The 26352-nt window shown below is 41.0% G+C and overlaps 1 protein-coding gene across 3 annotated transcripts in view; it reads right to left on the reverse strand.

Moving 5' to 3' along the window:
* The window catches only part of LOC139201051 (cGMP-inhibited 3',5'-cyclic phosphodiesterase 3A-like), a 63182-nt gene that overhangs the window by 14782 nt on the left and 22048 nt on the right, over positions 1-26352 (reverse strand). For all 3 annotated transcript variants that reach the window (XM_070830267.1, XM_070830266.1, XM_070830265.1), the window contains exons 2-4: positions 14538-14588; positions 5607-5867; positions 3020-3177 (exon numbers count right to left, since the gene is read on the reverse strand). In XM_070830267.1, coding sequence (XP_070686368.1) covers positions 3020-3177; positions 5607-5867; positions 14538-14588 — 470 coding nt within the window. The remainder of the gene's footprint in view (positions 1-3019; positions 3178-5606; positions 5868-14537; positions 14589-26352) is intronic.

A 26352-nucleotide genomic window follows, 5' to 3' on the forward strand; every position in this document is an offset into this window, starting at 1 on the left:
CAGAGTGTGGATGCAAACTCTGGACTCTGGTGTGACAGTCCTGCATATATGATATACAATCTATTACAGTTTGTTTTACTTCACTTAATTTTTCATTTTTGTCTCTGGATATCTAGATGACATGTTATATTAAATGTGTGTTTTCTGTACTTTGCCTTTTTGTTGTGTAAATATTTAGACAAGTGTATATTGATTGCTTATTATTGTGTTTTTATTACAGACTAAAAGCAAAGCAAACCAAATCATTAGATTTTTATCAACCAGCAGGTAATGCTGTCAAGCTGAAACAGGAAATGGACTTTCCCCAACTGCTGCCACAAAGTTGGAAGCTAAATCTTTTCTAAAATATCACTGTTAAATTACTGATTTCCCATAATTGTAACTAAAGGGCCCAACCATAAAAAACAGCCCTTTACCAAAAGTACACAAAAGTGAGGGGACAGAGGTATCCACATTATTTATTCACATTCATTATAGTAGCAGTACATAAAAACAAATAACTTCGTTACTGTATACGCCCATAAGACAAGGAAGTATTACTGCACCTAATATTTGAATCTAAACCACCACATGAGTATCAGATAAAGGCCATAAACTGAATAAACACTGTAGGTGTGTCCACCATGAGCTACAAACGATGTCTGGCTGACTAGTTAGCATCTGTCTCCAGGCAGCTTGGCACAGACAGTTACCTTGGAAGAGAGGAGCTGCTTGTTTTTACTGGAACAGTTCAGATTTACAGTACAGCCATAATCAATTAATAGCTTCATGAAACAAATCTCCTCAAAACACAAAATACATCACAAACACACAGGCTGCCTTCTTCCACTTTTGACAACATGGATCAATTCACTTGAGAGAGACATCATACATGAGTATACTGTATACACCCACTTTAGCAACTATACTCTGCACAGTAAACCTGAGTGGACTCTGTGTGGTCCTTGCCTCTAATTTCCACACTGAAAAAATGGCAATTCTTCTGAGAACATTAAATTTGTCCAAAACTATCTACCCAAAATTAGTTTCTAAATTAATCACAAGTAGGAAATAGGCCATGCAGTTGCAGAGTCATGCCTCATTTTACATCTACAAACACTTCTTTATACTTTTTAATAACTGTCAAAGAAATTTTAGTAAGTTTGCACAAAGCATTGGTTTAGCTCTTATTTAAAAATTCACAGTCTGGCCCAGTATCCATTTGAGCGAGCTGATTCAGATCTCAAGATCCACACAAAGCTTGAAGCAGAAACTAAGCTCATGAAATGCATTTTGTCTTTACGAGGTTCAAAGAAATTAGCAGCTTGTTGCTAATCTTCAAGTATTAGAATGAAAGAGAATACCTTACATACGGGGGGAAACGAGATATATTGTCTGTTCTGTAGACTTGCAGACAAATGTAACCTAACAACACAAAGTTTGTCATAGATGAAAACTGTATTGTTTGACTCCATGAAGGCTATTTTCACAGTGTCAGACATGGTCTTCTGAAGTTCTACTACACATTAATAATTAACCTCCAGCTTCAGATCAGAGATCAGACAAATGCTCTTATGCAACATTTGAAAAGGAAACCAACTTTGAACACACACACATGTATGTATAAAACTACACCAACTGTCCCCCTAGTTTGACACACCACAAGCATCTGTGACGATGCTTTGAAGCACAGAGATGCCCAGAAATGTTTGTATTTGCAGACAAACACTTGCCTCCATTAGAAAAGTTTTTGTGCCCATGACACAAACCTGACAGGGAAGAAACTGAATCAGGTAGATGAAACGTGAAGAGACTCTTTCTTGTTGAGGCATAGTTAATATTTTAAAGACCAGGAGCATGTGTTGTCTAGAACCGTTTGTGCATCCGCATCATAAAAACATTATATGCACGATACCTCATATCCAAGTACACGCGAACACGCATAGCTGAAATATTTCAAGCTGAATGTCCATTTTCTACCCTAAAAAAATATTTCCCCACAGCTGTTCTAAGGTAATCCAAACATAATGTCACAGTAATCACAAAGTAATTATAAGGAATGCAATCTTTGCACTGATCACAGTAAATTATGCTGAAATATTAGTAATCATGATTACTCTAATAAATTAAGTCCACGTGTTTATTCTAGATGTAATGTATCGATGTGATTTACTAGCAAAACAAAAAACAGCCCAAAATTATTTGTTGTGTTTTCACCAACATGGGACTGTGCTGCGCTGATTCACTGTATCTGTATTAGTCCAGTCTGAACACAATGGAAACATCAGGCCAGATCTATTCAACAGCTATTGCAAAACAAAATGCATCCATGCATTAATCCCACCACACAAATACATGCTTTCATGGACACGTACATCCATCATCCTCTTTAACTCATAACACTTTTCACTCAAAAACTACAAAAACTCCATTATATCACATGCATACAGATCTACTTCTGGACCATGATGCCTCTGCGTAGCCCGAGTCTCATGCTATCTTCAGCACTAATGTGCTGAAGGTTGATGTGTGTCTTAGTTATTCAGGTTAATGCGTTCGCCTGTGGGGCATATTTCCATTCTGGCTCCCATTGCACACACATCCTTTTCCGAACTGCTGCACCATTACTGTGCAGTCATGCTGATGTCTTTGGTATAACTACAGCCACACTGCTGGGAATAAACCTCTTCAGAGTACTGTGTCATACTGTGGTAGCCACTGTAGGAGACCTCATTTAACAATCTGTACCACAGTTGTGTATGCCTATAGTGCAACGTTGCACAGTAGGATCTTCTTATTATATTGAAACACAAAATTCGAAGGATTTGCTTCAAACTAACATTTTTCTATATAATTCCTTTTGGGGGAGAAAAAAATAATAAAACAAGCAAAAAATAAAGGATAAACAGACTGCATTTACTAAATCTACAACTGGAGCACAAGTAACAGTAAGTTTTTGAGGAAAAGAAAAGTGTATGCTGAGAGAGAATAGAACAAAAAAAGGAATGAGTCATTGGTCATTCGGCTGTTGCTCAGGTACCTGCAGGTAAGTGCTTCATGGTAAGGTTTGATGCTGGAGCTGCGGTCCCTTCGCACGGGCCCAGGCTCGATGGTGGGCAGGCCTGTGGCGGAGGTGGTGGTGGTCCAGGTGGAAGAGATCCTCCTCAGGAGACCAGGGTGCAGACTCCGTCTCAGACGCTGCACACACACACACACACACACAGAGAAAAATACACACACACACAGTTAACACTACTGGAAAACCTTTCTCATCACTTTTTAAATTAATGAATGAGATCATCATCCATCATAAACTGCAAGAGTAAAAAAAAAACATTGCTGTAGTTGTGTTTGCATTTGGAAAAAAGCTCTAAAAGTGCTTCCACCTGTAAGATAAAGGTTGAGTTTATTTGCGTTATCTACAGTCAAATGAATCATCTAAATGGGATAGTTGTTTTTCCTGAATCAGCTGTGGATGAAACATATGATTCAGGTGATATAACCTATTTTTTTTTTTATAGTTTGAAGGCACTACTATTCTTCTCCGTATTGGATCCAGAGAGAATCAATACTGCGGTCATCACTGACTGGAGGATATTGGCAGCCAGCTGTGCCAATGATGCCCCTCATGACACATTATTATATACAATGTCAGTATTGCATTGCCCAGATACATTTCATCAGTGGAATTCCGCCTCTCCGCTTCTCATTCTCTGTGTAATTCCCTTTTGTCTCTTTCTATCAGTCTGGTTCTTTATCTGCCTTTTCTTTGCTCTTTCTCTGGGATTCCCAGTGGTATGTGCCCTTGTGATGCTTCCATCTGTTCTGTGCCATGCAGCAGCTTGGCACAGCAGCACTAAACATGGCAGGCTCTCGCTCTCTCTCTCTCTCTCTCTCTCTCTCTCGGTCTTCTGAAGGGTGACCTAGTAAAGATCGCCTCAGAACCCTGAATGAGCCCATTCACAGCGAGGCGTCACACACTGAGTGCGAGCACACACACTCACACATGCTGCTGATTTAGGTCTCTTTAGTGGACATATCACTGACTTACATTCACTTTGGAGGGTTTGCCATAATCTTAAATTAAGCCCAATAAAAACAGAAAACTGTTGTGATTTTTGCATGTGCTGAATTCAGTTCTAGGTGAACTAATTAGTGAAATCACTCACACACACACACACACACACACACACACACACACACACACACACACCTAGAGGAGAGCCATGCACAATCAGTGTGTACTACATGCACACGTACAGAAAAACACTGACAAATTTATGCATACATAATTGTGCAGAGTATATTAAAGTTGCATGAAAATATGTGTTAAACTCCTGATTTTGAAAGTAGAATTGTGGTGCTGTGGTACGATTTTGCTGTGCCACAGTTGCATTAATGAAAGCCCTGCAGACACACACCAAAAGCAGAGAAACACATGAAACACTCATGACAGAAACACACACATCACCATCGGCAACAGCCTGCCAAAACCAGGCCATCCTCAGAAAAGGAGGAAAAAAATGCCAGCTGATCCCTGCTGCTGTCAGTGTTGATTCAAGTTTATAACTGGACTCATCTCTATAACAGTTTAAGTAAGAAAAGTGAGATCAGTTTAACTTCAAGCATTTTACAAGCAGTAGTTTGTTTTGTCCTTCTTGTTTTTTGGGTTTTTTTTCCGGTGTTTGTTCAGTATGTGTTTTTAATGCAGTGGCTTTTTTGCGGGGCAGAGTTCTCTGCCCTCTGTTAGATAGAAAAAGAGTTTAGGAAAAGTGCTTGAAGGGCATCAGTATGCACCGCGATGGGTATCAAACTCTTAGCCAGGAGGGAGAAAAGCATGCGTAGGGCTTTCCACTCCTCCACTAACCGCCTCCACTCCTCCGGCTATTCTCCTCCTGGGCAGTTAGAGTCAGGCACGTCGTCTCTGGGGAGCAAAGTCTTAATGAGTACAGCCTCACTAACCACTCAACAGCAGCTTGTCTTAGCTACTTTTACAAAGCTCAAGACAATTTAAAAATATGCTTGTCAGCCAGGCTTGCTGGCGTGGCAGCCATCGAACAGCTTTGACAGCCAAGATGGGTATCTTCCTCAGATAAATAACCAGATCCATAATCATGGCGGGGGTCCAGTGTTGTTGACACATCCTCGTTCCTCTTTCTAACCTTTTAAGAGGTGCGTTCACCTTCGTGTTGCCTTTCCTCCTCTACTCGACTCAGATACACACATACACACTGTCTGGCTCTGCACATCTGTCATGTTGACACAGCTGTGGCTATGAAAGGGAGAACAGTGCTCCGAGCAGTAGACGCGCTCTATTTTTCTTCACTCAGCTCTATGAAAATACACTCCTTCATTTGATGCTAAAAGCTCTGAGAGCAGGAAGCACTCATTAGCTGAAACACAGACTGAAAGATTAACATGTGTGTGGAGGGCTGTGTGGTATATAAATCATTTGGCCTTAATAAACTGGACTGCATTTCCATCTAGGGATTATTTCAGCCGTTTCTAAATTCTGACTTTTGATATTTGGGTGAAATATCCTCACTCTCATCTAAACTTCAGAGAATCCTGCACATCTTAGCAGCAGAGCATAAATCATGACACTTGGTCCGCCTGCATGTTCTTACCTTGTGGATGGATGTCTTCTCTCCTTTCTCAGGCCCGTCCTCTGAGTCGGAGAAGGTGTAGGCATCGCTGGGGTTAAGCAGGGGAGCAGGGCGTGGCCGGTGAAGCGGCTGGAAGGTGAGCTGGGTGGTTAGCAGGTTGCTGACGGCCCGCAATGAGGTGCAGGTGTTTGGGGGCAACGAGGGGTCAGCCAGCAGGTCTGTGATTAGTCCATGAGCTTCTCCCATCACTGCTATGTCCACCATGACGGTGGTGCCTGATGACTATGGGGTGACAGGGAGACAGAGAAACAAGAAATAAACATCATTACTCATTACTGCTGTGGCTAATGTGAGTTGATGCTAATTAATGGCAGGGTCTGATAGTGGCAGGCGTGAAGAGCAGGTGTGTAAACTATGTCAGCAGCTCCCATGTGAGGACATAATGTGGTTAACAGTGACATTGGCATCACTTGTGCTATTTATTCTACAGAACTTGCAGTTAAACTGTGGTCACATTGCACACTGGTTTTTGCATCAAGACAAACCTTTTTTTTTTACCTTACCCGTTTTACCTTGGTGGTGAAAAGGAAACTTGCTTATATTAAGTTACCCTTTAAATGCTGATTACAGATGAATGTACCAGTGACAATAATCAAATACTGTATTATAGTATATGATAATATAAAACTGATGGAGGCCATTCTGCCCACAAGTATCAAAAGTAAAATAACCCATAATGCAGGCAGAATGGGTTCCATCAATGGTTTACTATCATATATATAGAGTATTTATATTTTGTTGATAATTATAACATATTTATCTTTACATAGAATTTTGAATGCAGGAGGTTTACTTGTGATGGAATATTAATAAACCGCTGTATACTTTAACTCAAAATAAAGGATCTGAATACACCAGTTTTTCTGTTTCATTGCAGCAACTACAGCTGATACAACAAAGGCTGATTATAAACTACCACAGCCTGCATGCAAAAATAATGTGGGAGGCCAAATTGTCCAGTGGCAAAAATTAACATTTGTCAGGAGTCCCATGTTAAGAGAGAATTTATTATATGAGCTATAACCAAATCATGTTTCAAAAGTGCATTCAGCTAAGGGAAAAACCAACATGGCACAAAATAAAACAAACGATCTCCATAAACAATACCCAAACACAACAATATGAAAGTAAGAAAACAATGGACCATTGATTTTGGACCACTATTATAGGAGACATATTCAATCACGGACTGTAATTCCGCCAAAGCTTTGCAAAGGGTATCGCAGTTCTAGTATCACGCCATGTTACACACATGCAGACGCACACACATGCACACTTACATCCACTCGCACATCAAAGGCTTTATTCTATACCTTATATGGCTCCTTTTAGCTCAGAGAAAGTAAAAACATGAGGAGAAGCAGGGAGTGGTATTTCACAGTAGTAGGAGTTGACATTCTTGCAGCATGTTAGACATCTGAGCAGCAACATTGCACAGCTGTGCAATACTTGATGCTTAATGAATGGACTCATTAGCAATGTCTCAGCTAGAATCTGGCCTTTGACTTCCTCACTCCTGACCCCTATGATAGCCAACAGCCATAGTCTGTTTCTAACAGTCTGTCCCTCAGCTCTGAAGGCACCAGCGTAGTGTGAGCCGGCCTTGTTTTTACAGGATCAAGTGAAAAGTTCACAACCCACTCTTAATTGCTGTGCCTATAGTAGTTGAACAACCACGACTAAACACAGGTCAATCATGGCTGCCAGCAAATTTATCTAATAAGCTCACGAGTTCCCTTTTCCCCCAAAGAATGTTATCAGATTTTTCTCCCCCAATGCTCCATTCACTTTGACACCAGCTGCCAGGCACCCAGAATTATTCTGTTTACACTGGCTAAGTGGCAAGACGTTGACCTGAACAACACGTGTGAACACCTTTCATTCGTCTCCACTTGTGGGAATAGTCAAGGTTTCGCATTTTATTTTCCTAGTCATATCAGATAAGTCACTGTATTTATACAGTTTTCCTATTGGTCTGCAAAAATACAAAAGCCGTGTGTTCACTGGGTGTGAGGGCATTCCTCCGTGATGACATGCATTTATTGATAAATCTGACACATGACCAGCGATGGGACCGAGCTAATCTGTTTTACAGACCGGGAGACATCCTGTGGGATGCCTGATGGAACATTTCTGGACAGACGACGATTGTACTCTTTTCATCCCTCTCCTCTACATCGTCTCTTCCTCCTCTCCTCCCTCTCTTCTTTCCTATACTGTGCTCTAATACATGCTGTGAGGATAAGATGTAAACACCTGTCTCTCAGCTCATTTACAGGATGATTTAGGGGTTTGCTAAAGAGGAGGTTTCAGAAGAGTATAGCTGCTGGAGAACACATGGCCGGTACCAGCATCTCCAAACATGCATGCGTGCGCACGCACACACACACAAACACACACACACACATACAAACACACACAAACTCCTACAGCTTTTACAAACCTGGCCCCTAGTTCTAACACCACCACCGCCAAAAGTCAAGTGAAAACACAAATAACAATATATAACAATATACAAGAACTGACAAACAAATATACAGTAACGTTGGCACATAAATAAATATGAAGGGCATCATTTTGAGCATGCTGCACACATGCGTGGACCCAGCTAAAAACACTTTGCTAAGAGGATGAGCATTGTGTCACTAAGCTTCACTAACTCCAAAATTGCAACTGAGTGGCGATAAAAGGGAGGCAATGATGAATGTGTTGGGTCTGATTTTGCACTGGGCCACTTAATGCCCAAAACCTGACATGAAAAATAAAGTGTGGTGAAAGGCTCCAGGTGCATGGGCAGCATTTGAGACATGAGCTTTGGGACACAGTGGGGATATTGTTTCCACTGAATTTGTACTATTATTATTGACCTGAAAAATGGCAATACCTATCTGCTACAAGGAATTGTCCTGCTGCATTAAAAATACTGTGCTGCTAAAATATATCTACCTTTGAAAATCTTCTCTCCGAACCTCTCTACAGAATGTTTGTCAGCCAAGGAGCTCGAGCGTTGTGCTGTTAAACAAAGCTGTCTGCAGGAAAAGATAATGAATGTAAAGTCCTGATCATTCCTGGCTAAAGCTTTAACATATCCCTCATGAATTGTGTCTTGGCTGAAAGATACCTCCTCAATCTCCTAATCTTCCAACAATCTGCAACCTAAAACCTAAGAATCATCATTGGACATCCTATAACAGATCAAATTGTGAGTAAGTTACATAATATCATAAGGTTATATAAGCATTTTCTGTCAGGTTAGATGATCAGTTTCATTTATCAGCCATGGCCACCTCTGTACTGTAGCAGCAGCCTTCACTTTCTGGGAGGATAGATCTCATTCAAGCCCCACAGAGTGACCCCTGCCTGGGGAAAAGTACTGAGTACCACAGAAAAAAGCTTTTGCACAGATGTCTAGATGGAGCCTTTCAAAATTCTTAATATTTTTTTGACAGTACCATTGTGAATGTTCTTAACTTGTTTTAACACTTGTTTGTGAATTCCATTGAACGCTGTGATTCATATCAATGTATCATAACCTTCCAGTGAGGATGTATATATGTTTAATGACTTATTTCTGGGTCTCCTGAGCATACATGTTCTTTTTACTGCTGCCTTACAACACATTCATAGTAACACACATTCACATCTGGGAACTGTCAACAACCTTCTGCCACTGGCTCACACTCCTGTCTGTACAGATTTTTCTGAGAAATACACCCTTCAGAGTTAGTCGGGGATCCAGCACCTCAGAGAGTTGTGTGGAGGAGACATGGGAGTAACTACTTTAAATTATAAAGCAAAAAGAAGAAGGCTGCCTCTTTGATCATTCAAACAACAGCTTCCTTGGTTTGATAATGATTCATCACTCCTGTTTCCAAGTGAAACAGAACAGTCTTTCTTTTTAAAGAATACACACACACGGTCGCTCATCATGAGATCAGCTGGCAGCAGCAGGTCTGTTGGGGAGGTGCCAACCCCTCATCTGGGGATGAGCTGCTCATCAGCCTATTTACACTGGCTGTTGTGGTTTGATTTTGGATGATTATGACAAATGTTAGACACAATATATGATTTATTTTTGCCTTCTGCACAACAACAACTCTGACCCACTGTTGTGACGCAGCAAAACTAGAGGCTTTTAGAGGTAAAGTTTAACAACTGGGAAAACATTCATTTGGTTTCTTGCAGGGAGTTTGATAAGGACATTAATATTGTTCATATTTCTACGGTAAAAATATGAAGATACCAACAAAGGCTGGTTAGCAGACTGGAGAAAAACAATGATACAGCTAGCCTGGCTCTGTCCAAAGCAACAAAATCTGCCTACCTGCACCTCTAAAGCTCACTAAATAACATTATAAGTATTGTCTGTTTTACTAGCTGTAGAATAACTGGCTCTAGATTAATGTCAACAATCGCCTTAAATAAATGAAGCAGTTACATAACTGACAAGTGTTGTATATACAACACTTGTCCGAGTCAACGAGCCGGTGCTCTTAGCGAACGGCAAGTGCAATTGCATAGCAGCTTAACAGAAAGAGTACAGTCATTTAGAACAACATCTATTCCATTTTTTATACGTAGGAACCTATTTTTGTGCCATTGCAGATTAACTGTAGAGACACTGTACAATCCAAGAAGTAATACTTTTGGAGCATGTGGAGTCTTTCCTGCTTGCAGCCATTTGGTGTTTATGTGACTTGCCAGTCTTTTTGCATTTATCCGACAGGAGGCACACAGTTATTAAAAGACCAGAAAGTTCCTGATTTGACTGATGCCAGCCCGTGACACACCCATTGATCCTCCTAATCCGGCTCCTGTGCCAGCACCTCTGGTCAAAGAATTACAACAGATCTGTCTAATATTTGGTCACAAGCCCCCAGCTTTTGTTGGCATGCTGCATTTGATAAAACTGACTACCAGCATCACTAAAGTGTTTTTATGACTCCTCAATGAGCCAAGTCATACACTAAACCATGCATGAACATTCTGTTATGACATTTTACGATGAATAACAACAGTGTACGTGATCAATGGTTTTAATTGCTTGTGCGAACACAGTTTGGAACAGTACGTCAATAGAAATGCCATAGATTAACACCTGTGCAGCAGTTCATGTAAACCAAACCAAGGGCCAGTCAAAACAAACCAGCAATCACTCCTGAAGAGTGAAAAGCTGTTTGTCCACACAGCCTCTCTCCACTCAAAGCCCTACTCAGCTGTGTGTGTAGTTTTATTTGCAGTTATGTGCACCAAAAATGGACCAAATAATATTTGCAAATAATTCTTGGATGGATACAGTTCTAGATCGATGGAGATTTGACTAAAAACTTCTGACTTAAAAGCATATTTACAAAGTATTTTTTGATGCATAACTAACTCAAACCACACCCATCCATAATTTGATATTATAGAATACATAAAATAAATAATGCTGAAAATGGCTAAATGCTGGTGCGCATATATGCATCTACAATATTTAAACTTGTACCCATAAGCTTTGGATATGTGTATGTTCAAAACATACATTTCACATTTGAAACATAATCTATTACAAACAACACCAGTGATTGTGCAACAACACAGAGGTATGGAAATACAATGTTTGGTGTTCCTGCTGTGTTCACATTCTTTTTACCAGTGTTTCTGCAGGGAACAGATGAAGTGTATATTGTGCAACAAACAAAACACTGACCCTTCTGTCTCATGATGATTAATAATGGGATTCACAGACAGTGAGGTCAAATTTTTGTAATTTCTGAGATGGTCCACTTGTGCACTTTTAACCCGTCGACTCCCTCTTGTAAACATATAATCCGCTGAGACTCTTGTAAAACTCCCGTGATATGTCTCCCTCTTAAAATTGTGGTGTGGTGAGAATATAATGTATCCCACAGGAGAGCTAGACGTTGGACAAATGCCTCACGGGCCTACTGGAGAAAGAAAGGTATATGATTCTCTTAATAAACACATTTTAATGATCTAGGCTACTCTGGCTCTTCATAAGGCAAACAGACACACACACTGAGTTGCTTATTTTGCAATTAACCCCTCGTACAAATCTTCACACTCAGAGAAATGCAGGAATGTGCTGAGCAAGAAACAGAGGAATATATCAAAAAATACTTAAGTGCATACATTATTTTTTTTTTTACGCTGATTTCATTTACACAGAACTCTCGAAAAATCATTACAGCGCAGTTTTCTATTTCAGTGGCAGCGCAGTTAGTGTAATGGTCCTGATTACATCTGCCGTGATGGATTAGTTGAAGAGGAGCCTGGGAGATGGTGATGTTCTTCACTTAAAATAACAGAGCAGTGATACAGTGTGAATCACAGCAGAATGGTAACACAAAACTCCACTGAGACACTACTCGCTCCCTGCCTCAGCTCCCACAGCCAAAACTACGCCCAGCAACGCTGCACTTCCCACTTCCCAACCAACCCTCACCCCCGCTGCGACCCAACTCCCCTCAAAACCCCTCCGTCAGCTCAGACCGAAGCTGCGCTGAGCCAGAACCTCGGCAGCAGCCAGGATACAATTACACGCTATTACATATTTTATTAAAAGGGGGTGTGTTGGAGGATGTGTGTGTGTGTGTGTGTGTGTGTGTGTGTGTGTGTGTGTGTGAGGAGGATCAAAACAAAACAAAAAAGAATAACTGCCTCATTAAAGATTTACTGGGAAAGGTCAAGTCAATTGACCCCTAACATGCAGCCATTGCATCTCCAAGGAGAGACTTGTTTTTCCTTCCACATATTTCAGGGTGTTTGATTCCAGCGAAGGAGCCAACCAAAAATAGAGATGCAAACACAGACTGGTAGAAGCAGAAGCAGGACATGCTGGTGTAAAGGACAGATCACACTAAACACATGCATGAGGTGAAACAGATGGCGTATGGTGGGCGATAAGTGAGGATTTACCACATGATGCAGGTGGTTTATCATATATCCATCAACAGCGCTGGAGCGGGTGCAGTCACGAGTTTTAAAAAAATCTTGCTAACTGAGTAGGCATACTAAAAAATGAAACAAAGTTAAAATGTCATTCTATTCCATTTTCTCTCAGATAAAAGGCACCAGCTCAGAGGCGGTTTACTGCTGCACGTCACTAAAAGTGGGAGCTTGAAAATTGCTAATGCCTCTGTATCATTTATGGCAGATCCAATTATTTTCCAGGCAAACGGCAGTCAAAAGCACACGTTTTCAGTCTCTTTCAGTCTTAAATCTAGTCTTGCCACAGGACACAATTTAATGAGAAAACACTCTACTAGACCGTCATGATGGGACCAACCAGAAAAAGGGCAGTGACCTTTTTCAACTCCCAAACCCGCAGTTTAAGAAACGCTGATCTCAAGTGTTTGAAGTGTTCACAGTGATTTTGAGAAATCTTCAACATGACTGCAATGTCATGGCTTGTCTGCCTCACAGACCACTCTTCCAGCCTTTCTGTAATTTAGAATAACAGTCACAAGATCCGGGCCTACAAACACTCTTTTCTCCGATAATCTCCCCGGGTAATGTTCCAAAACCAATGTGTTTTCAAGTCGAATACAAATATTTAAATAGCTCTTTCCATACATAACTTCACTGTCAATTCCTAAGCTAAAACATCCACCGCAAGCTTTGGATGGGGAAAAAAAGACGTGGTTTGGAAAATGAGCCTGCTAATGTGTGCATGTTGGCGAATATGACACAGTGGAGATCAATCAAAGCGCTCTGGTCACCGGCTAAAGAGCGGATTGTGTGATTTACACACTGTACAAGGTGCCATGGCATAGTGAAACGCTACCAGCCTCTCTGACCAACAGCCTGATCCAAGAGAGCAGAGCCAGGGGAAAATAGCCACGAGATGGAGAGAGATGCCAACATAAGCCTCGACTTCTTACACGTCTTGTCAGTCTTTGGACTATTACAGGATTCCACTGACGAACGCGTAGCCCAATCCAAATAAAAAAGACTGAGCTGACCACTGAGTCTAAATGGAAGCTTAGGGAATGCATCAATCAAAAAATATGTACTTGCCTACTAACCCCACATAACAAATTGATATGAGCCTTGGACAATATTTTAAAAGGTTAACATACTTTTTGAAAATTTCTCCATTCTGAGGGGATATTACAGTAAGACTGATTTTGGGAATACATATACCACTATATGAGTCTCAACATCTCAAATTATACAGTGTGTGATATGATTTCATGCCCAAATCTGCGCTGCACAGTTATGATTGCTATTCATGAAAAATCCCGACCACAACTTTTCCGCATTTTATTGCTACCCAAGCATACACTGTCAGCACAGACGCTTTGTCTATTCATTTCTAAAGGATATCCTCCTGATAGGAGAACATACAGTACAGGACACACTCTTACTGTACACGACCATGCCAACGCCAAGGGCATTGTTTGTTCTTCATGTACTCCAGAGTCCTGCCTTGTGGCTCTGTAGCAGCTCAATACATCAATTCCTAAGCACGCACACATGCCCACCCTCCCCCACCCCCAAAGATGGGAAAGGTAATCTCAAGGATGTGGCTGTGTGTGTCTACCCTCTGCAAGCTGTGCACCCTGAGTCCTCCTAGTTTCAAATCCCTGGCCTTTAATAGTTTGTGCAGTGCCTTACCGACAAATCACCTGCGTCCTTTAGACTAAGAGAGTACAACAAGGACTCTGGTGGGAAGTGACACCTCTGGACATGCTGTTTAACCACATCTAAAATGAGTGGGTGAACAGGCCTGTTAGTGGTAGGATTTCTGCTATTTGCGTCATTTATAAGGTGTGTGTAGGCGAGTGACAGAGATCAGGGAACTAGTTCCTGTGTGTGTGTGTTTTCCTGTCAGCTGTTTATCATTATTGTTATTACTGCGTCTCTTTTTCTGTGGACAGTGCTAACCTGTGATCCTCGGGAGCCTCTCTTGTGGTCCCAATCCGAGCGGGGGAGCATCTGTGGGAAAACAGAGACAGAGACATGTTCAAACCACAGTCCTGCACATCCTGTTTCTGTTAGCGGCCTACAATTCCAAAAAGCAACTCCTGACAAAGGCAACAGCATAATGGAGATATACTGTGCTGTAGCGGAAAAGAGGAGAAGCAGGAGCGGTGATGTAAAGAGTCGAGGTAGTGTGGGGGGAATGGAAACGCTCATAAATGCAAAAATTGGTTTTGTCTATTTTTTTCACTTTCCATTAAGCGCAGACGTCTAATGCAATTTCACAGTCAGGTTTGGTTTACTTTAGCTCTTATTCACTGCCTAAGGGTCTCATGGAGGCTGAGGATTTTTACGCTGTCTAATTACCAGCAACTGTGTCCTCCCACAGGCCTCGTAAACCCGTTTTCCACTTTCTTGGGAGTCACCAAAAGCATCAGTGCAGCTCTGTCACTGATTTCTGAACTGAAAACGTTGCAGGAGAGCCAAGTCAACATTAAACCTGCCTCTGCCTCTGTTAGGGTTTTCTGGCCCAGAACTGAGAAGCCCTGAGAAACCCAGCATGCCGCTGTGACAAATTGCTGCTGCACACACTGAGGCGAGGGGCTCAGCATAAGAGCCAAACTGATAATTCAGGTGTAATTTACTGTGTCAGTGGAGGTCATTGAGTTGTGTCATGCTGTGAGTGAAAACATTGAGAAAACAGTGGGTTTCAGTCCCCTGTGCTGTCTGGACAGAAGTGCTGTTTTGTGTTTTCCCACAGTGCTGCTTAGTTCTAAACAAATACAATGGAGAAGCTACTGCTCCTTCTGCCTTATTAAAGGGTAGATCAGTTGGTTTGTTTTTGATTGTAGAAATACAGGTACATTTGCACTGGATGTTGAATTGAAGATTGGAGAACGCTACTTAATGTTTACCCTTTTTTTTCCTGTCTAACCATACAGATAGTTTTACTTTCATATGCTGAGGAGGTGAATGGAAAAACTGTTTGTGTTGCTCAAACCATTAAAAATTGAATAAACAATGCTCAGAGTAAATTGGATAACCCACAGATCTCGCTGTGAGCACTTCATAGGGACTATTTTTTTAGTCAAAAGATATTTTCTTTGTTTATTAACTTCTGGAAAATATAGATCTATTTTACCACTGTGTTTGAAAAAAAAAGATATTAAACCTTTAAATATGTCCAATGAAGCTGCAATGATTAGCCGATTTTGAATGAATCTGCAACTACTTTGAAAATGTATTAATCGTAAAAGTACTCTAGTTCACGTCTCTCTCTGATTATTTCATGCTTTTTTTCATAGTAAACTGAATATTTTGGGGTTTTGGTCTTTTCTGAACTGAATGAAATGAACATTGTGCCCAGTTGTCATCACATTTTGATTTAAATATTGCAGTAGTATAGCTAAATCACTAAATAACTTTCCAACTTTGGTAGAAAATTGTGCATTCATCTGAACCCATCACTCATAGTAAGATGCTGAGTGAGAAAATATATTTTCAGGGCCTTTGAAGACCTGTACTATGAATCAAGTTGGGAGTCATAGCAGGGTTAAATCCTGCGTTTTGAATTTTGGTGCCGTCTTTGTTTACATTTTGATCATGAAATGTGCCTTTGACATATTTAACTGGGCAGGACACATGGTCTGGTCTGTTGGCTACTTTGTGGGATAAGTTATTGTACACCTCATCCTTTAGTCAAGGTTCTGGCAACAATGAATCCCGCCCCACAAAACACGGTGACCCTGACAGTAAGCAAACAAGGTCACCATCATAACAATCACATACAACATGATACACACCTATTCATAACGTGCAACGGCTCTTCCACTGTCTGACAATTGAGATTTAAAAAATGAAATATGAGGGATGTGCGCTTTCTTAACCAACATCTTCATTCTCTCATCCTCCATTTTCCAGCCTGAGGACTGCAGCTACGAAGAGCCTGGATTCACTCATCATCAGCATGACAATAACTGTGGGACACTTTAAAGCCTTATCAAGCATGCACGTACCTTCTCATGCATTAAAATAGCCATACTAGATGGAAAAGGAAGTCAGCAGGCAATTAGCTGTGTAAAAGGCTCATGTATGAGATGTAAATTACTGTAAATGATTATATTAGCCAGCCAGAGAGATGTTTGTCGTAGTCTTGACTGCCCTGACAACAGGATTTTACTTTTACAGTATTGGAGCTGGCAGCAGCTCCTCCATGGTCACGGCGGAGTCCTGCTCCATTAGAAGGTCCTAGTATCACTGAGGCTCTCCAGGCGCACCCACATAAACAGCCTTTCGGTCTTGCGGTCTTATGTAACCCAACCTTTCATCTCCATGCTCTGAGAGACAGAACCAGACTACACAGAAGTCTACATGCGTCCTTTGATGTACCAAAACAAAAAACCCACACAAAATCAAAGCTGGGCATAAAATTCGAGCGCCTCAGATAGCCTCTTGCACAGAGTGACTTTAAAGGCCACAGTGGAGTTAATTTCCTCTGAGGCTTGCTCAAAAATGTGATCAACAAATACATGTGGATAGTGTGCTACTCAAAACCCAACCGTGGCTCAGCCAGGTGCGATTGTGTTCAAATAGTTTTTGAGTCCAGAAAAATCAGAAAACAAAATATTGGTGTTAGTGCTTCTAAAACCAGAAAAAAAAACAGCTTCAAGAAATGACTACAAGACAAGCATCTATTTTTCCAAGACAAAAAGCAACAATATTGGTTGTTAGAGTAAAAAAAACAGCAGAACTGGGTAATAACTTCACAGAGGCAAAAATATGTATACAGACAACAAAAAAAAAAAAAAGATGACAGTGCAAACAGGCTATAAACCCTCTGTTCAAGCCAGCTAATCCTTTACAAACATTAATACAAGAAAAATAAAAACAAAAAGTCTTGTTCAAGCTTTATTACCTTGTTTTGCTTCAGGAGAAAGAGAGCAAAGAAGATTATACTTAAAACATGACAGTTCACTGCCAATATTATGTCTGACGAGGTAAAACCACACATGAATGATTTCTTAGATATCTCCTGGTTTTTCGTGGACACCCTCCAGGCAGCATAACACAGCCGAAGCAGTAAAATTTCCAAATGGATTTGTTTTTTGTCCTAAAGCTCCAGTGCACCTACTGGGAAAAATAACAACTTTGTAGAAGTTATGCCCTTTGTTTCACCTTCTGCAAGATTCATTATGCCGTCCCATAACTCAGAATAAGCCAGGTCTAGCATTGGCTTTCCATCACTCATAGCAATACTCGAGATTTATAAGAGAATGAAACCAGTCCTCAGGAGAAAAAATGCTTTGTGTCTTTGAAAGTGGAGTATGTCTTTCAATCACAGCACAATAACTACCAGAGTAACATGACACACTCAATAAGGTCTAAGGCATTTTTATGGGACTCTGGCCCTATTGTGAACACAAACTGGAGATTTACTGTACTTTCATGATCCAGAGTGATACTCACAAGAAACAAACAAGAGAACTGTATCAATAAATTCATTTTAAATTGGAAAATATTCAATACTAATCTGTTTTCATTATTTTTTCTAGTTGCTAAGTAGTTTTCACACACTCTCAATCACAGCCTATGCTAGTTTTTGTTTGATTTGCCCAGGTTTTGGCAAATCCATTTGATTTCTGCTTCCACCCCAATATTGTAGATATGAATGGAATTTCGTTTGTGGTGCTCACAGCACAAGACAACTGCATTTAAAAACTTCAACAGCAATATGTCTTTCCAGGAACAGTGCCCTAGTTACTGTGGATAACCCACAAACCTCACTGTCAACAGTTTAACTTGGAAGTATTTTCTACCTATGAAGCCTGTACACAGCGAGGTCTGTGGAACATCCAGAGTCAGACAGACATTGTTCCTGGAAAGAGATGTTGCTGTTGGATTCTTAGATGTCATTTTCAATGCTGTGAGCACAAAAAACAAAATTCCATTGTCTAATGACTAACTTTGACTGATGAAACCGCATATTAGCTTAAGCAGAACTAAAGTTTGCCTTTTTGCCCAAAACAAGGAGTGGGATTTTGTACTCAATCTTTCAGCGTTGTCAGTCTAAGATTGAATTGTTTATGGACAAGAGGAATGTCTACAGATTTAGATTTAAATCTGTGTCTTGGTATAAAAAGTCCAACTTTATTTTTAGGCATAAAGGTAAATAATGGGAAGGCTAGTCAAGGCTAGAAGTAGATGATATGACAATGTCAGAAAAACAAAGAAAGCAGACAGCCAAAATATGCCTGCCACCCTCTGTAAGTGATCTGCACTCTCATGACTCAAAATAGTGACAACCAAGTAAACTCCCAGCCTTCCTCTCACCCAGAGTGTTAAGAGGGCAGCAGTGTGGATGCCAGTATGCAGCCATGCCCTGTCCACCACCATGGCTCCAAGCCACAACCCACAGCAAGCTGCCGTGCCTCTGAGGTGCTGGGTAAACACCATGGTGTCAAAGCACAAACAAACTACTGGAATATGCTTGTTGTTGGACTTGCTCCCGCCAATAACCAGTTGAGAACCACTTCCCTGTGGGTGTGAAGTGGTGGGAGCTACAGCAGCAGCATCCATAGTGAAGTTCAACTTTCACACTGATCAGTCTTACCCACTGTCATCAACTCACGACGGAGTACTTTTCTAAATCTGTCTGGAAAGTGAACCGGAAACTGCCTTGTCCTTATATAGCTCAGCGTAATTCAACTGCAAGCAGTGTTTCTTAATCATTAATTCATGATCGGACCTTCATTCTTCTTTCTCTGCCGCCCGCATCCTATTTTGTCCCCTATTACTGGCTTCATATGAGCGGAGTTGATATGTGTCAACTCAGATCTTCGGTAGTTGTGTTAGCTTGTTGGCGCACTGGACTAAAATAAGAGTCCACTGAAGACACAGCTACGAGAGGCACCCACTGGAGATGGTGTGGTTAGAGAGGAGGCAGGGAGCGAAAGAGTGTACTGATCTACAGTATGGTTGGGTTAATTAAGGACCAGGAGATCAGGCTGCAGGATTTCCAATCAGCTTTACCTAAGGGTTTTATGCACCACCTCTCTGTCCAATTAAACTCACCATGCTCTCACTTACAGGCCTGTAAAGTCATGAATTCACATATATGCCTACTTACGTAAGTGCAAACACACACATGCACTCAGACTCACACCCACTGCCTTGAGGTCTCAGAATATTGTCTTAGGTTTTCCCATATTCTTTTATCACTGTTTTCTGTCAAAGATACTCTGACGTCTGCAGTGCCTGACTCAGACACCCCTGCACTCACTTTCATTTTAGCCGGCAAAAAGAAAGTAGGTCAGATTCTACTAAGTCTCTCTATATGAGGGCTTTAGAAATGACAGTGGCTTAGTCATGAGGATACCATCAAGGCAACAATCAAAGATCCTTGTACTCACTTTCAAAGGTGTTTGAGCCTCAGTGAACTCTAAATTGCTCATCACGGCTTTGAAAATGAGGTGTAATCTTGTATTGCACCCCCAGGTGGAGGTATTCCCATGATTAGTGTCATATGGCTGTTTTCTCTTGGGACAATTTTTTTGTTGGAGAACCACGCTGCACCAGGTGGAGAAACTAATGTAGCATAATACTTCACATACATTTTAAAGTCTCCAATAATTGCTACCTAAGCTTCAAGTGCAGGAAGCTTTGATATTTGAATCCTCTGGTCTTCATGGCATTATTTCTTTCTCTGAAGTGTAGACAGATACAGACTTTCTTTGTAACTGTCAGGCTTACAGCTTTCTAAATTTAGCATTTGGACTGCAGAATCAGCCTATGCTATCTATGTAAATTTGCAGCGTCACTAAGATTGATTTCCAACCGATATAATAGATGGAAATGAGAAATGGATGAGTGTGAGCCTTAATCGTCTTTTTATCCATGATGTATTTACTTTCTCACTCTTTCTATTCTCCACTCGCTTACATTTTCATTAAATAAACTATCATCCTCCTTGGAAAATCTCTTCATAAACTGTCTGAATTTAATTAGACTCAAGGCAATAGTAATGTGAGAAGGCAAAGGAAAATAGATATTAAAGTGCTAAGAATTACTAGGGGTGTGTACAGTATTCAGTAAAACTGCAGGAACAGAGTGTGGAAAGGCTCGGGTCCAGACAGACACAAATTTCTGACCCAAACTGTCTGGCTCTTTGTCCCTGTGACTCTGAAAACCTCGCCGCACCTTCTCCTCTGCCACATCCACCGCGGGCACGGCAGCCGTCCTCTGGGAGGACACTTATAAATCCTTCCCTGCCTGCCTGCTGAGGGGAGAGTGTGGAGAGTCGTTCCTATTCATGCTGGCTAATGTTTTACAGGTTTTACCGTGGAGGTCAGTCATCACGGGGCATTTGCGTCATCGCTGTAGGGAAGGGAACTATTGAGGTGGGCTGCCAAAGCAGAGGGGGTCGTGTGCAGGGAATGAGGAACACGCTTGTGTGTGTGTGCGAAGATTAGCACACACACACACACACACACACACACACACACCTAAAAGCTGTTTGGCATCTAGACACTCTCACGTTCTCTGTCTCATGCACTGGCCAGCAAAACAAACACACACACTTCATGGACAAAACCACACTTGTACGTGCATTAAAAATGCTCACATGCACAAATATGATCCAATGATGTATTTCACACACCAGCACTGCATCTGCACTCTGGCTTGTGTTTACCCCTCCTCTACTCTTCATACTTACTCCGACTTGTCTAATTTCTGAAGTGTGACTAATGGGATTTATCGTCTTTACGTTTCCTGGGAGAGACTTAGCCTGATCCTAGAAAAAACCCAGTGTATGAGTCTCTACCAGAGATAGATCTGTCAGTCTCACAGGGTGGAAACATAGGCCATGAGGATGTCGTGGCCCAGAGAAAACCTCAATGGGAGTACCCCACATTCTGACCTCAAAAGCTATCAAACACGATGGCATGAACGTGTCACTGACAAAACGAAAATCTCTCCATGAAAGCCTATATGGATAGTACAAAAATATATTTAAAACCTCATCCATGATGTTTCCCGATTCCACATTTTTTTTTTTTGTGGCATCATTTGTGTACATGCTGTTTTTCTTGCTTATGAGCTCTGGCCGACTCCTTCACAAGCAGTTAGGTTCCCAGGTCCACACATTCAGCTGGGTGAAAAAGAGGGGATCTGGCTGGCTAGACCTGGCAGCCCACCTCCAAACAGCATGCCAACGCCATTAGTGTATAATGGTCCAGTCAGGATTACTGCTGGGGCCTGGAGAGCTGAGAAGGGAACAGAGCACTCACTTGTTTGTTTGTTTTACAAGCCTCTGCTCTGTTCAGTCTGCAAGGTGCCAGTGGGCTTTGTGTGGTTTAATTCACAGTTGATTCAAATGGTGTACAGTATGTCTACAGTAGTGTCTATGGCCACAGCATGCTTGTCTCAACGAGTTATGTCAGAATAAATAAACTATGACACTGCAGTTCAATCAATAAATCTAAGCTAATTTGTCTGAGTTACAGATATTCAGTTTATGCCGTCACCCATTCTGTGGTCGATATATTTCCCTAAAGGTGAGTGCACCTGCGTGCTGATTGGCTATTTAGATACACATTGAGAGCACAACAAACTTTGCCTCACATGCATTTCATGTAATATTGGCCTGGGTTAATGAACATCAAAAAAGATGGACAGCATTGAGATAAAGAGTGCATTTCCCCATCATCCATCAACTCAGTGATTCAGCCCTTTGGGCTGCTCCAGTCACTTGGGTATTTTCCAGCTAAGCTTTCATTTCAAAATGGAAATGGTTATATTGATCTACGTGTCTTCTTAAAGACTTCCTATAACGTTTATAAATTATGTTATGAAAGGCCAGATGATTATGAGAGTAGGCTGATAAAAAGCCACATTTTTCCCTATTTTGTTTCTCATAGGTCTTATTTAAGAAATGAAAAATGGATAGATTGAGTGGTAGTTTAGTGCACACTGCAGGTCTCAGACAACAGGGCTGGGTGTTACAGTTCCACTGTAAAATGGTTTTATGAAGCCATAAGTCTGACTGGGTCAGGAGGCAATATTTCTTTTGGAGGAGGCCATCTACGTCAAAAGGGGTTTTCAAAGTTAATGAACAGTTGAATAACAAAACAATTTGGACCTGACTTTGACATGTGAACTGAACACACTGAACTTGAATCGTGTTCATTTTGGCTGAATAATGACATGGGGAAATCTACTTTTTGATATTAAACTGTTCTAGTTTTAGCATCCAACTTACGCTTTGCTGTAAGACAATTCAATGAAAAGGGAATGAGCTCAGTCCAAGGCAGTGTTATGGAAGCAATATGGGAATTTGTGCATGCGTGCTGCCTCCATTGCATACATTATTTCATCTTTTATTCACAGGCCTGACTCAGCAAGGTCTGTAATCTGTGTTTTGTCTGTGCTCATCAGAGAGAGGACCACACACACACACACACACACACACACATACATACATTTCCCCCACTATTTCAGCTGCACATAGAACATTTACAATCCCATCAAAATTCCCACAGGACTCAAAAAAAGTGACTGCCTGCTCACACATATGCCTTTAAATCACATCCCTACATCCATTATAAATCACTGATGTAGAAACATAAAGGTACAGTCAGGACAGCACCTATGTACTAACTGATGTACTCAAAATGTGTGTGCATATGTGTGTGTGCGCATGTTTGAAAGTGTGTGAATGCTAGCCTCTAATAAACAGCATGTGTATCTGTGTGGGGGCATAAATCTCCACTTCCTCTTTTTGCAGGTGGAAGGATTTGCATTATAGAGCTTGTTCCCCTAGGAGAGGCTCAAGGTCAGCCCTATGGGCAGGTTTTCCGCCATTAGCTTGTAAAATGCTTGCTTTGTCAGTGAAATTCACAGAGGGCTCCAGTTGCCTATGTATAAGGAACGCAGGGGACTCTGTGGGGACTATGAAGGTATACAGGGGAACAAGAGATGGCCTTCCCTGACACACTCTGGTGGGCTTCTCTCTATGAGGCAAAGCACAGAGCCATTAAGAAGGGGCCATCTTGCTGACAGTCATCCTGCAAACCTGGCTTAGAGCGAAGTAAACGGGGGATGGGATATAGAAGATGCTGGGTGTCCTCAGGGGAAATAGGCTGCAGACTTCACGAGTGACAGAAAGCTTTCTTCTTCAATCACGCCCTCGCTGGGGCTCACTGAGGCTTAGCAAGCAACACACAACGTATACTATCTTAAAGCTCTCTGGCCCGCTCGCCTAAATGATATATGATGTGATAATAACCAATGATACTGTAGTAATAATATGTTGTCACTGTGTTGTGCAGCAGCTATGCCTTTGGCAAAGGTATATCATGATGTATGGTTTTAGGAGAGCTCTACTATGAGGCACTGACACTAGACAACAACTCTGTGACTGGACCACCCAGAGTGATTGTTCGCAGGCCCACTGCAGAGTGGGTACATGCTTTATATGTATTTATGTATATGTAGGCCAGTGGTGGAAGAGTGATTGAGATCCTTATGTAAATGTGGTAATACCACAATGTAAATTATTCAAGAAGTTCTGAATTCAATTTTTTCTATCTAAAGCAGCATTTTTTGTTTCGTTTTTATGACTACAGGAAACAGGAATACAGGAAATCATTCCTGCCCAAAGCAAAAACCCTTTACAACAGCTCACCTCTGTCGAGCAGGGACCTCTCATCCTGATGTCGCTGACTCTTTCAAATTGCACACCATCCTGCTAATTATTCCACATTTGCATAGCGATGTATATATTACCTCCCTGAGTGTTCTATTGTGTGTGTATCTATTTTATTTATGCTGCTGTAACAATACAATTTCCCACTCTGGCATCAACAAAGTACATTCATCTATCTATCTAACATTGACATCATTATCTAGGTTTCATATAGGTTGCGCATGTAAGATCCTGATTCATAGTGGCTGTCAGTATCAGCATGTTTAAATGCATGTTTGTTTGTTACAGTTCATGTCTGTGTTTGTATATATACACACACACACACACACACACACATATAAGAAACTTGGTCTTTTGTGTGTTTACACCATATGTCTGTTAGTTTATCCATGTATAGGTGTACAGTAAACACACAGCATATCCCTGTATACGTGTCTAAATACCTGACTCTTTCCATGTCTCTATGTGCATACAGATGTGTAATAATCTCCATGTATGCATGTGTGCTTAGGATCTGGAACAGCATGAAGGCCAACCACAAGCTAGAAAAACATTGTTAAAAAACTTTGTTAGTCCGCTGTTTAAACATGGAAGGAATCCTAGTAAAAATACACAAAGCATTTGTTTCTTTTTTCACACTCAACAACTCAGAGCAAAACTCTCATGAAGGAACACTTTGCTCCTGGATCTTCTTGATCGGAGCCACTGGTGCCACCCACACACACACCAGGCCAAACTACTTGTGTTTACCTAGCCATGTGACTACAGCCACGGTACGTCCAGTGACGTCAGCTTACATTCCACACATTCATCAGTCTCAGTTCTCACTGATACTGCTTCAGATGCTGCGGGACACAGGGAGCAGAGATCATACATTATAAAAGCAGCAATCATTCACTGGGCCTGTGTTTGCTATATTTATCTTTTCCTGATAAAATAAATAAGCACTACTTTGCCATCTGTTTTCATAAGCAGTCGTGTGCTTATGAACAGCTATTGCCTGAAATAGTCTTCCTGTTCCACTTAGAACATGGAATCCATAAATAATTGCAAAACTGCTGTCAAGAGATGGATACAGGGAACAAACAACTCACTGCATAAATATGCATGGACACTTTGTGTCTGCGGCTTATTGTTAAATTAGTGCTTTTTTCTCTGTTGTATTATAGAGTACAGTAACAATGAGGATCCTGCAGTATGGCGTATGGGTGTATGTATGATAATGTACAGTGTGTGAATGAATCACTGTGTGGTGCTCTGAAAGCTCCTGAACTGTTGAAGCAAGTTTAGTTTTTTTGTCCAACAGTTACAGATAAATAATAGCAGGATTTCTAGTTGCTTTTATAGATACAGCAAAAAAACACTGATTGCTCTGGTCATATGGTAGGTCTACTGTGAATAATTTAGTTTTCACAGAAAGGGATGCACTAGTTCATACAATTTGACATAATGTTTTGTTCGTACCACAACCCTGTCTCTAAGAAGTGATGTGTATATACAACTAATATGCAACATTTAATGTTAATGAAAACGTAAAGTGAGTAGAAACACAAGACATTTTTACTTTGTTAACATTTAACCAGAAACTACACCTTACTTTAGATAAGATTTCTGCCAAAATTTAACTATACTCACGATTCATGATGGAAGCCTGTTCTGTGGTGCACCAGTCCTAAGCTTCGTATGACCCCTTTCCACCTCTAACCAACTCCTTCACCCAAAAAATGTTGCGTGAACGTAGTCCAGGCGGCATTAATGTTTCACTAAACACATAAGTGGGATAACAAGGTGGAAACATACAAGGGTCATTTGTTGTCCTTAGGAAAAAACTTGTTTTTCTTGTTCCGTTTCCTAACTAGTAAATCCCTTTGACAAAATGGTGGCTTCGTACTTTATTTGTTCTCTGTAGATATCACGGAGTATGTTTTGGTCATATGGGTGTACATGAATGTCATGTAACTATGGTTCTACTGTGCTTACTGTGATTACCTTCTGTTATTGAAACTAAAAACAGTTCAAATAAAAAAAACCTCACAACACAACTCTAAAAGGTTGAATGCTTAGCTTATCCTAAAC

The sequence above is a fragment of the Pempheris klunzingeri genome, chromosome 5 (genome assembly GCF_042242105.1).
Source record: "Pempheris klunzingeri isolate RE-2024b chromosome 5, fPemKlu1.hap1, whole genome shotgun sequence".
Taxonomy (NCBI): Eukaryota; Metazoa; Chordata; class Actinopteri; order Acropomatiformes; family Pempheridae; genus Pempheris; species Pempheris klunzingeri.